This window comes from Osmerus mordax, chromosome 22 (assembly GCF_038355195.1).
Source record: "Osmerus mordax isolate fOsmMor3 chromosome 22, fOsmMor3.pri, whole genome shotgun sequence".
Lineage (NCBI taxonomy): Eukaryota > Metazoa > Chordata > Actinopteri > Osmeriformes > Osmeridae > Osmerus > Osmerus mordax.
This window is the reverse complement of record NC_090071.1, coordinates 3,423,159-3,435,864: the sequence shown is the minus strand read 5'-3', so window position 1 is coordinate 3,435,864 and position 12,706 is coordinate 3,423,159. Positions and strand designations below refer to the sequence as shown.

The 12,706-nt window shown below is 46.2% G+C and overlaps 1 protein-coding gene across 2 annotated transcripts in view; it reads right to left on the bottom strand.

Annotated features, from left to right (window-relative positions):
- Nucleotides 1–12,706, bottom strand: part of LOC136966370 (protocadherin-9) — a 136,671-nt gene that overhangs the window by 59,723 nt on the left and 64,242 nt on the right. The window contains exon 7 of one of the 2 annotated variants that reach the window (XM_067260870.1): nt 11,823–11,839. The exons of the other annotated variant lie outside the window; for it this stretch is intronic. Within the exon in view, the coding sequence (XP_067116971.1) occupies nt 11,823–11,839 (17 nt within the window). The remainder of the gene's footprint in view (nt 1–11,822; nt 11,840–12,706) is intronic. 2 annotated transcript variants of the gene reach the window in all.

Below are 12,706 nucleotides of genomic sequence, written 5' to 3'. Positions count from 1 at the left end.
TCTGCTGTCTGCCTGTCTGTCTGTCTGCATTTCTGTCTATTTACTTGTCTGCCTGTCTATCTGCATGTTGGTCTGTCTTCATGTTGGTCTATCTGCTTGTCTGCCTGTCTGTCTGTCTGCATTTCTGTCTATTTACTTGTCTGCCTGTCTATCTGCATGTTGGTCTGTCTTCATGTTGGTCTATCTGCTTGTCTGCCTGTCTGTCTGCATGTCTGTCTGTCTGCATGTCTGTCTGTCTGTCTGCATGTCTGTCCGCATGTCTGCCTGTCTCTCTGTCGGTCTGTGTGGCGGTCTGTCAGGCTGTCTGTAGGTCTTTGTCATAATCAATATTTATTGTCGATCTATGACTGACCTTCATCCACTGCTAAGTCAATGTCAAAGAACACATGAAGGAATGTGTGTTGCTGCATATACGTGTGTGTGTGTGTGTGTGTGTGTGTGTACGTGCATGTGAGTGTGTGTGAATGCGTGTGTGTGTGCATTCCCACAGAAGGGATTTTCGTTTAACTTAACAAGATTAATACATTTGCATCTCTTCAGGATTGTGTTTTGCGTTCGATCAGGATCCCTCCATCCAAAATCTCTGTGGACAGGCACTCAGAGAGGAGATGTCTGAAGGACAAATTCAGCAGACAGGAAGCAGGAAGTTTCTCAATTTCTTTTCTCTCAACATGGGCTCCCGCATTTAATTTATAGTACTGTTAGATCCTGATGGACCTCCTTGGGCTTCCTCTCACTCTGTGGAGGGTTGCCCGTGGTTTTCAACGTGTCTGTCAGAGCACAGACGAGAGCAATTCCTCACATTCAAATGAATATGACAATGTCAAACTGTCCCGCATCCAATCACATCAATATCTGAGACGTGGTTGTCTTAAAAAAAAGATATTGGCTGAGACAGACCTAGATAAACATCTCCTTCTCCTGATTGTTAAAAAGACTGGAACCACACAAATATGCCCATGTGACATTCTTCCAGATTAAGGACAGAATAATAATAAATCAGAATTGGGTGGGAGGTCAAAAAAGAGAAGCAAAAATGAAATGTGCTTATTCAGAGTAACAAAAACAAACTGTAAACACTATGTTGATAGTAACGGAGAGACGAGAAAAAGAGAGAGAGAGAGAGAGAGAGAGAGAGAGAGAGAGAGAGAGAGAGAGAGAGAGAGAGAGAGAGAGAGAGAGAGAGGAGAGAGAGAGAGAGAGAGAGAGAGAGAGAGAGAGAGAGAGAGAGAGAGAGAGAGAGAGAGAGAGGAAGAGAGAGAGAGAGAGATGAGAGAGAGAGAGAGAGAGAGGAGAGAGAGAGAGAGGAGAGGGAGAGAGAGAGAGAGAGAGAGAGAGAGAGAGAGAGAGAGAGAGAGAGAGAGAGAGAGAGAGAGAGAGAGAGAGAGAGAGAAGGAATTTCTCCAAGGAGATTAAAGAATAGGTATGATGAGATTAAAGACAGGATGATGCGATTAAGAAGGACTACTTTAAAATGATTATGAAAGGCTTAGCAGGGTAAATCACATGTGGCATATCAGCAAAGAGAAGGGGGAGAAGGACGATGCTGAGCAATTTGGAGTTTTTGATCCATGAAAACAACAAAAGGAGAAGCTGGCTGTGCTTGTTATGGTCTTATGTCAAGAGCATCCTCTACAAGCTTTCCTTGATAGGTCTGTGAAGGAACAGGAGGAAAAACAAAGAAGCCATGTGGATGGGACACACACTCCACGTCACCCCAGACGAGGGACGAGGGACATCGTCATCACACGGCCAAAATCATCCTCTCTTTCATTTCTCTTTCAACTTTGTTCCCTACTTTGATGTCGCACAAAATAACCCTTCAACCATTACCTTAACCATCACTAATACTGTCTACCTTCCTTTTACCTGGAGGGAGAAAGGTTGTTTCTGCCTTCCTCCTCTCTCTCTCCTTCTCTTTTTGTCCCTCTCTCTCTTTGACTTCCTCTTAGCTTTTCCATCTTTCTCTCTCCTGTACCCCCCCCCCCCCCCACCCCCTCTAGCCCTTGCAGTAGTGCTTTCTAGACAGCTATTGTCAGAAGCAGCACTTTTGTTTCGTCAAGCTGACGGGGAAAGCGTGCGTCTTTCGCTGGGTCTCAGTGTCGCGATCAAGACTTGGCCACGCGGAGCACGTGCGTGTGGGAGTCGTGAGAAGGCCTGACAGTGACTCACAGGCTCGTTTTGCTCGCCCACACGGCTCACAGGCCTCTCCTTCACCTTCATTAACCTGTCAAACCTCTCAGGCATCCATCTCGTATGGAAATAGCCGGATCGATGAGGAACCTTGAACACATGGACTCACCTGGAGGCACGAGGCTAACATCTTCGACCTATCACCATTCAGCAAATTGAATTGATTGCCTTGGAGGAATTTCCTTTTTATTTTAAATAGTAAAAAAAAAAATTGTGGGGATGGGGAAATGATTCTCACACCAGTCCCTTCTACCACCCCCCCCCACAATACCCTCCTTCTCTTTCTCTCTCTTCCTATCCAAGGTTTTCTGAGACGGTTGTTGGCTAATGGATGAGTGTTTGACCTCCACAGCTTCGAAAGGTCAAGTCATGGCCACAGTGGAAGGACGAAGTCAATGGAGAAGACAGATGAGAGAGGATGAATTTAAAGTACGAGCAAGCGTGTTTATTTCCTAAAAAATACAAATTGTGACACGGTTCGATAAAAGCCTTGCTAAAGTGCTGCGCGGTGCCATCTAAACTATCATGAAAGATCACGCGCTGGCCTACAAATCTGCTTGGATTCACGGTCAATCCACCTCACATAGTACAAAAAGAATCAGAGTGGACCGATGAAAGGTTTTGTGTCAAGAATTCCTGGATTGAAAGATGAATAGCATTCGTGTTGAAATAGTGTTTTGTAGGCAGAGAGCTCCGAGCTGAGGCACAACACACGGCTAGGGCACACTGTCGTGTGTCTTTAGTCAAGGCCTCCTACAACAAAGATAGCGATCCCATTTCAAATGAGGCACACATACTCTCCAATACAAAGGCACAGAGACCTTGAGGAGAAAAAACGGTTGTATGAAGATAGGTTCACGATGGCTTACATAGAATTACAGAACGTGGAGAATCAGGAGTTGTTTATATTCCAGCTCTATGACATACAGTTTCACCTTAATGGTGTTATTTATTCATACATGAGTTCAGCTTGTGACCTCACTCACAGGTTCCACTCCCCGTGTTTAAAGGACAGGACAGTGTGCTGGCGTGGCACAAGCCTGGCACATGAGGAATGAGATGATGCCCACAATCCGGACTCCCAGGGAAGGGGGTGGAGGGCCAAGCCAAGCCCAAGTCTCCTCCCCCTTTGATACCTACCACACTCAGTGAACCCTCTGCCCCCACCCCTCCAGGCCCCTCACCCCTCATCCCCTCCCAGACTTCTCCGTGAAGGAACGTCTGGTGTTGACCAGATGTGTAGCTGGTATTGAAGGGCTGTATGTTGACCATCTTGTTTTGTTTCTCCATTGAACAGCATAAACAGGGTGTTTGGACCTATTTGTACACTTGTAAATGACACAAGTGTACACTTGTTTTTGAATGACACTCACACAGGTTGGAAGAAAGGGTAAGAGACAACCTTAAACGGTTTCAAACAGCAACCCGGCAACAAAAATGTTTTAAAAACAGCAACGCAACGGTAAAAGAGACCTTTCCTCTTCTGTGCCCTCCTGAAATAACTCTGAATTTAAAAGGTAAACTGAAAGGCAGACAGAGGGATAAAAAAGGCCCTGATAACTCGTGTTGCTGATTCAAGGTTTCACATGAGCAGAACTGAAGCTGATGTGAGGAGCGAGGAGACAATGAGAGTGCCACTTAGCAGTTTGTTGCTTTCCTTCTACCAGGATCTTCCTGGGGCTTTCTGACTCAATCAAAGGGCCAACAGAATGCTCACACCAGTCTTTTAATTATTCATGGTAATACTTTGCCACATCGCACGCACGCCCACAGTCCCACACACACATGCACCACCAGAACCTGTCGTCTCCCTCCAGCAAGGTATGCTGTGACGTGTTTATGTTCTATCCTCTCCTGTTGATTGGCAGCGATCATACCTTCTATCCCAGGAAGCTTTCCTTACACACTTAATTTTCCTTTCCAGAAAGCAAGGTTTGTGTAAAAGATTCTGTCTGCTTGAGGGGGCAGGGGAGGGAGGGGGGGGGGGCGAAGGGGAATGAGGGAGGGTGAAGGGGGGCAGATTTATTTTTCTTTCGGGTTGAAACCCCTTCCCTGCACCGTCCGTCCCAGAAGCCCCTGCTTAAATCACGCCGGGTTCCCGCTTAGAGCTAATTAGCAGGACGGAGGGCAACGCTGCCTTAGCGCAGCTGTCCATCAACCTGCCAGCAGCCATAGACATCAGCAGGCAAATGTCAAATTCTGCCTTTTGTGTCTCAGACAAGCCTATTACAGGGAGGCGTCGGGGTGTGGACGTGTGGGGGGGTGGGGGGGGGGGGGGGGGGGGCATTGGTGGGAGAGGCAGAGGTCGGATAACGAGGCAGTTTTTTTTTTCAAATCAAACTAAGGGGATAAAAATGGAAATGTACCAAAGCACCTCATTCCAGTCACTCACATCCAAAATGGCCCCCTTTATGTCATTCAATGATATACAAAAGATGAGCCTGGTAAATATCGAGAAGACATTTCTAGGATGTGCCAAGCTCACACAGTACAGTTGACATCTGATGATCTGTCAGCCTCACAAAAATGTCGGGAAGGGTGTGAATTTTTTTTTTTCTTTCTTTGGGGCATGCCATGATAGGATGTAATCCTGTCTCTGACGCAGAGAGGGAAAGAGCGCCAGAGATGGTGGATGGAGAGAAACTTCACCAGGATTTTTATTCTCCGTCAGCATGGCGTTTCAGGCCCTGTCAGATCAAAAACGGGCAAATGTGTCATGTTCCCTGTCTGTCGCTGCTAGAAGTGGGGAGGGAAGCTACGTGGCAGCGAGAGCAACGAGATCGAGAGTGACACTCGAAGGAAAGACGTGTGACGGTTGAAAAAGAGCGATTTTGTAAGGACTGTACACTGGTGTGATTGCAAAACTGCCCTCTTTTTTTGGAGAGTGAGTTTGTCAGAAGTCAGGAGGGGGGGGGAGTTGTGCGCCCGTGTCATCGCCGAGCTCGTTATAAGGAGGACTATACACACAGGTGTATTTACCACCGAGACAGAAACGGCTCTTTTATGCTTCTGACTGAAAGCCTAGGAAGAGAACGACGGGTCTATGATCCGCCAAAACTGAGTGCGCGGTTTTGACTCGTGCAAAGACACACTTTCACATTTCCTGGCTTTGGTCACTAATCACAACCCTTGTCTGTCGATCATGACCAAATTAATGCATTGCTTGTTTCAAAGGTAGGCTAAACCAAGGCCGTAGTCATGGAGTCAAAATTGGGGGGGACAAAATCTGCTGGGGAGTCTGAGGGCCCCCCCTTGAAAACATTTTACGTTTAGTTATGAATATGATTAAATTTGTTATGATAATTTCGGACAGCGTGCGTGGTTCCCTGTCGTAGCGTAACACATTTATATTTTATTAATATTTTTATATCAATATATTGGGGGGGACTTTTTGACCAGATTTGAATATTTGGGGGGATGTGTCCCCCCCCCCCTAGGATTTGCTCTGGGCTAAACCAAATGTTCACGGGACCTCTAAATGGCCATATGCCGCTAATACAAAAAGCCCACACCAAACTAGCTATGGTAAATATCCCATCTTGGAAATTACACCTTTAGTCAATATGACAGTAGAGACTACGACTGAATTCTCCACAGCCATTTCTGCCCCAGCTTTTTCCTCTCCAGTACATTACATTTTTAAACCACCACAGCAGATGCTATTTCTTGATGCCTGGGAGCTCTCTGCTCTGTGGAACCTTATTCCCCCAAACCAGAAGCCAAAATGCACACCGTTCACTTTTAAACGTCTCATATTGATCTTTTCAACACAGCCTAATGCTAACAACTCACATCCTGGGGATATGAAAGCCTAGAAAAGGGAAAGGATTGTGTGAAGTGTCAAGGCTACTTTTTTATTAAAGATAAGGTTGGTGAGTCGTAACTAGCTTCCTGTTTAGTGAGGAGAAACATTTTTTATGCGCCTGCCATTAATTCATTTGTCCAAAAGTGGAGAAAAAAAGAGACAGACAGACCTGGTAGAGTGGAAAGCAGGTTTGAATAAAACCCAGTTTAAATACATATTTTCAACCAGAAAGTAGATGTCTTGTCTCGTCTTATGATGTGACATTTTGTATTCTTTATGTATCTTCAGGATACATCAGAGAAGCCATTCTCATCCCAATCCACCTGAATCAAGCTATCTGACTGGATTTTCAAGCCGGTTCCCCTAATATCCAAACCTCCAATTCAAGATCATCCATCACCAGACCAATGAAATATCACACATCTCCAACCAAAGCTGCAATGGGCTGGATCTAGCCACCCGAACACCACCCCCCTCCCCTCGCCTCACCTCCTCCACCCTCCCCAATCCCCCTCCACACACAAGGCACCTGAAGGCTGGGAAATAATGATGGATGGATCGCCTGAGAGGGAGATAGAGAAATCTTCCTTTCATTGTGAGGAAGTCAATGGGCAGTAACCACCAGGCTCTCTTTCTATTACAGAGAGGACGCCATGAGGAGAAGTGAAAGATGAAAGAGAAAGAAAGAAAGAAAGAAAGAAAAGAAAGAATACGAAAATTTAAATGGGACATTATTATTTTTTGAATCCTGGCAAAAAGAGCAGAGAACTGGTAATGTTTGGACTACTCCGCAGTTAACAGAGAAGTGAATCAGTGACATGCTGTATTTGTAATAGCAGGATGTGAATAATCATGGTCAAAAAGAGCCCATTAGACCACGCTAATGGATGTCCTACTGAGAGAGGCCAGTGCTGGAAGGGTATTACCTACTGGGGTCTACTGAGAGAAACTGAATTTTTTATTATTTATTAACCAGTGCGTCATTCAGTAACTTCCCAAATGTCACATTATATTCACTAATTATATTCCCCCCCCCCCCCCCTGACGAAAATACAGTACCATAGCCTGAAAGTGCGTGTAAAAGTGTTTTTCTAAATCTCATTAGCGCATTAGCGTACAATATCTCTGCATGTACAGAATGCTCATTGCAAGATAAAGACAGACATGGAAACTATGATACAGACAGAGATGATTCCTACCCACCCCCCCACCCCCATCACAGACTGTATAACCCTGATCTTCGACCAATCAGATGACCCCTGTGATCTGAGAGGGACGTTAAGACCCAATCAGAGCTTACGTGGCTGGTTCAGAAGCAGCTCTGATGTCGAAACAGGAAGTGCTGCTGCATCAGAGAGCACTCTAAGGTCCTGGGCTAATGACGGGGGGGACACAGTTGGCCGCGGGCCCAATGTTTATCACAGACAGAGCTTCAGCAGCACTACCGCATCCCATAATAACACTCTGCATTCACTGCGTGCTTCCCCATCCCCATTGCCACGGTGATGAATGGCCAGCGCCAGATCAGTGCCCACCTCTGAGGCTCCGGCCGTACCCTTGAGCGAGCGTGTGTGTGTTTGCGGCTGGGTGTTTGTGTGGTTGTGCGCGTGTGTGGTTGTGCGTGCGTGTGTGTGTGTGTGTGTGTGTGCATTTAATGGGTGGCTGTGTCTGTCTCTGTGTGTGTGTATTGATGTGTCTGTGTGTCTCTTGCATGAGGAAGTGTGTACGCGTGTGTGTTTGGGTGTGTTTCTGTCTGTGTGTCCATATGTGTGTGTGTCCATGTGTGTGTGTTTCCTGTGTGTGTGTTTCCTGTGTGTGTGTTTCCTGTGTGTGTGTTTCCTGTGTGTGTGTTTCCTGTGTGTGTGTTTCCTGTGTGTGTGTGTCCATGTGTGTGTGTTTCCTGTGTGTGTGTTTCCTGTGTGTGTGTGTCCATGTGTGTGTGTTTCCTGTGTGTGTGTTTCCTGTGTGTGTTTCCTGTGTGTGTGTGTCCATGTGTGTGTGTTTCCTGTGTGTGTGTGTCCATGTGTGTGTGTTTCCTGTGTGTGTGTGTCCATGTGTGTGTGTTTCCTGTGTGTGTGTTTCCTGTGTGTGTGTTTCCTGTGTGTGTGTGTCCATGTGTGTGTGTTTCCTGTGTGTGTGTTTCCTGTGTGTGTGTGTCCATGTGTGTGTGTGTCCATGTGTGTGTGTTTCCTGTGTGTGTGTGTCCATGTGTGTGTGTTTCCTGTGTGTGTGTTTCCTGTGTGTGTGTTTCCTGTGTGTGTGTGTCCATGTGTGTGTGTGTCCATGTGTGTGTGTGTCCATGTGTGTGTGTTTCCTGTGTGTGTGTTTCCTGTGTGTGTGTTTCCTGTGTGTGTGTTTCCTGTGTGTGTGTGTCCATGTGTGTGTGTTTCCTGTGTGTGTGTGTCCATGTGTGTGTGTTTCCTGTGTGTGTGTGTCCATGTGTGTGTGTTTCCTGTGTGTGTGTGTGTCCATGTGTGTGTGTTTCCTGTGTGTGTGTGTGTCCATGTGTGTGTGTTTCCTGTGTGTGTGTTTCCTGTGTGTGTGTTTCCTGTGTGTGTGTTTCCTGTGTGTGTGTGTGTCCATGTGTGTGTGTTTCCTGTGTGTGTGTTTCCTGTGTGTGTGTGTTTCCTGTGTGTGTGTTTCCTGTGTGTGTGTTTCCTGTGTGTGTGTTTCCTGTGTGTGTGTGTGTCCATGTGTGTGTGTTTCCTGTGTGTGTGTTTCCTGTGTGTGTGTGTTTCCTGTGTGTGTGTTTCCTGTGTGTGTGTGTGTCCTGTGTGTGTGTTTCCTGTGTGTGTGTGTGTGTCCTGTGTGTGTGTTTCCTGTGTGTGTGTGTGTGTCCTGTGTGTGTGTTTCCTGTGTGTGTGTGTCCTGTGTGTGTGTTTCCTGTGTGTGTGTGTCCATGTGTGTGTGTTTCCTGTGTGTGTGTGTCCATGTGTGTGTGTTTCCTGTGTGTGTGTGTGTGTGTAAAGATGATTCCCCTCCCAGGTGGATGACAGAGAGGAGAGAAGACTTCTGACTGATAAACCCATCAGGTGTGTTCTGGATGGATGAATGTCAATCTCTGACATTTCTGGAAAAGTCATACAAAATTGGACTTTTGTCCCTCCCAAAAAACGAATTGACCTAATGAAGAGACAGGGGCAGGGTGGATGTAATACTGTGATGTTGTGAGGAAGAGGAGAGGAGGACGGGGGGTTGAGCTTATTGGATGGACTGCCGGGAACTACTAGAAATCTGTGCCAGAGGGGGGGAGACCAAGACGGGGGGGGGGAGGATGGACAGAGCATGGTGTGTGTGTGTGTCTGTGTGTGTGTGTGTGTGTGTGTGTGTGTCTGTGTGTGTGTCTGTGTGTGTGTGTGTGTGTGTGTGTGTGTTTGTCTGTGTGTGTTTGTCTGTGTGTGTGTGTGTGTGTGTCTGTGTGTGTTGCAGATAGGGGGCAAAGTGGGAAGGACACACTCGCAAACGTGTGTGAGAACTACATCTTCCCAGCTGCTCTGGACTGCCAACATTATCACTCTTACTCTGCCACTCCCATTATCCGTCTCCCTGGCTGGGTCCTCCCTCCCTCCCTTTCTCCTCCTCTCCATATCTTCCTTGCTCTCTCTCTCTCTCTCTCTCTCTCTCTCTCTCTCTCCCTCTCTCTCTCTTTCTCTCTCTCTCTCTCTCTCTCTCTTTCTCTCTCTCTCCCTCTCTCTCTCTCTCTCTCTCTCTCTCTCTCTCTCTCTCTCTCTCCCTCTCTCTCTCTCCCTCTCTCTCTCTCTCTCTCTCTCTCTCTCTCTCTCTCTCTCTCCCCCTCTCTCTCTCTCTCTCTCTCCCTCCCATAACTATCGACCCTCTCCATCCCCCTTCTCTCTCCTCTCTCTCTACTCTCTGTCCACTCTCTCTCTCTCCTCTTTCTCTCTCTACTCTCCCAGATCGCTCTCATTCGTCTCTTTTGTCCCCCTCTCCCCCTCCCCCTGTCTTTCCTTCCCTCACCCCTTCAAACAAGGTCTGAAGCCTATTCTGAAAACAAAACCGATGTCTTTTCTTCACAAAATCCCAGATCTCACAGCCAGTCCACACCCCACCAGGTCTAAACTGTTACTTACGGGAAGCTAATACACCCTTCAAATTAAGGAATCACCTCAGAGAAGGATCTGTCCTCTCAGCGTAATAGTCATCTGGGAACTGGGGGAGAAAAGCACTCCATGTCTTCAGCGTAGCTTCCATCTCTTGAGTAATGTTCGCACAAAAACAACACAATAACGACGAAAGGGCGGCTTGCTTTTTTGAGGTCATACCGAGCCTTCAGAGGATACGAACAGAAAACTCTGACAGAGAGAAAGAAAGGAAGGGAGTGAAAGAGAGAGGGAGGGAGAGCATGCGGGAGAAACAAAAAAAGAGAAAGGAAGAGAAAAAAGGAGAAAGATAGAGAAAAGAGAAAGAGAGAGAAAGTGAGTGAGTGAGTGAGAGAGAGAAAAGAGGCCTTCTGATGTCTATATGATCCCTGATTTCCGTTGCTCACTGTAGAACCACTGCTGGGCTGCCAAATAATGTCCTCAGAGCTCTGACTGGCTGTGATGTAGCCGTCACACATTCAAAGGCGAGTCAGAGAGGGGAGCCTTCACGCACCGTGTCTTTACAGGGAGCTCTACTTCCAAGTCATAGAGAAGACGCAGGACTTTAGCTTCACTTTCACAAGGATGTGAAATTGGCTACAATAGAAATGAATGAAATAAAAACCTCTCGGTGTGTACAAAGTCCAGCGACTGTCCAGATGCGATTTTGAGACTCTAAGGACTTCCATGTGGTTTGAAGAGGCGATTTCGAGCACAGGCCTCGAGCTACATTCCCTCATCATAGGAGCTCCCCACTTTTCTGAGACATGATCTCATGTTCTAATTAAATCACTGCTTTAAAACGTGCGGTCAGCATGGACACCGTTCTCTTCACTGGTTTGAACCCCTCCACTCCAACGCTACGTCTAAAACGTTTTGTATTCTTCAGATATGCCCATAGGTTATCCTCAGAACCAGCATTTGGACAGCTGATGTCACATCAATCGAATATTAGCCTTGTCCTAACTCTCCTGATTAGCCGGTGGCCTTGGTTTGCACTGGGAACGTAGTCAGGGAGAGAGAGGGAGAGAGAGAGATCGATTGGATACTGAGAGATCAGGGAAGGTCATGTGAGGTTTTAAACGGTCGGACTGAGTTCAAAACCTCGACCCCTGCCTTGACCCCACTGGACTCTCCATTCCTAACACTCATCTTGTCATCCAGATAGTCTGTCAGGAATCTACTTCTGCTCCATCCTTGGCTCATACGTATCATAATATTCCAGGAAACAAAAGTTAGACAAGATAAAAGAATGCTAAACTTGTAAAAGGCTGTAGGACGGAGACAGACACTAAAATTCCAGGTTTTCTTGAAATCTTAGTCAGTATTTAAAATCTGTATTTTACCAGCATTTTTTTTTATCGTTTCCAAGTGACATCAGCTTTACTGTCACGATAATAATAACTGAAGCTTTGGGGATATTTACGGTACAATATTAGTACTTCAGCCGCATACTATACTTGTACTTTTACTTTACTTTTAGTCATTTAGCAGACACTCTTATCCAGAGCAACTTACAGTAAGTACAGGGACATTCTCCCCGAGGCAAATAGGGTGAAGTGCCTTGCCCAAGGACACAACATCATTTGGTTGGCATAGCTGGAATCGAACTAGCAACCTTCTGATTACTAGCCCGATTCCCTAACCACTCAACCATCTGACTATAGATGGATCCCATTTCAGCAGCAGCAACAATGCTCCCGTACTCTTCCCCCAGCAACACAGACCTGCCAGTGACTTACTGCTGAATCAGAGGCCGAGAGTTGCTTGACAGGCTGGCAGACTAAAAACCTTTCTAACACGCCACTTTGCCTCCGGGCGTAGCGAGGACCGAGCTCAGCACAGCGCAGTCTCGCTGAGGGGTCCCACAGTTTCATACCGCTACGTTATATTTAGTGTCGGAGATCCGACTCACTCGACAGAGAGCAAAAGGCTGTTAGGCTGTGGAGGAGTGCCTCAGAACATCAGCCCCTGTACCGCTCTTACAGGCTGTTTAGCCACCGTGTGTGAATGTGTGTCATGTGCATCAAAAGAGGTTCATCTGAACTAACTGCATGTTGTTTACATGAGGAAGCGAATGTGTATGAACAAACATCTTTTTTTTATATACAGTATGTACACCTGTTTATCACAAAGCCAAGCTGTTTTAGTGTGTGAAACACATTCATCTGGGGCCATTTAAGTCATCATGTTTTCAGATTTGTAGGTTTATACATTTCTTCTTATTCTTTATCTTCCTGCCAGTCTACCTTTATTCACCTCTCCTTCTGGAACTTGTTATTTTAAACTCCAGCAAATTAAAGAAGTCCTTGGAGTATATGTTTTTCATTGCCTATCATTAATCTCGGTAAATTAGAAAATAGAGCAATGAACCATTTTAATGACTTTGAATCCAGGTTTTCTCTACGTCTGCCTGTACGGACCCTTAGCCCACTTCCCCATATTTAAAGCCACTAAAAAGATTTCACGGTCCCCTTGGCACGATAGAAGACCCATTGTTTAGCAATGACGTTTAATTTATTGGAATCATTTGAAAAGATACATTGTCTCCCATTTCACTATAACGTTTTATACATCGATGATGTAACTAAGGCTCCCAGCTCATATAATG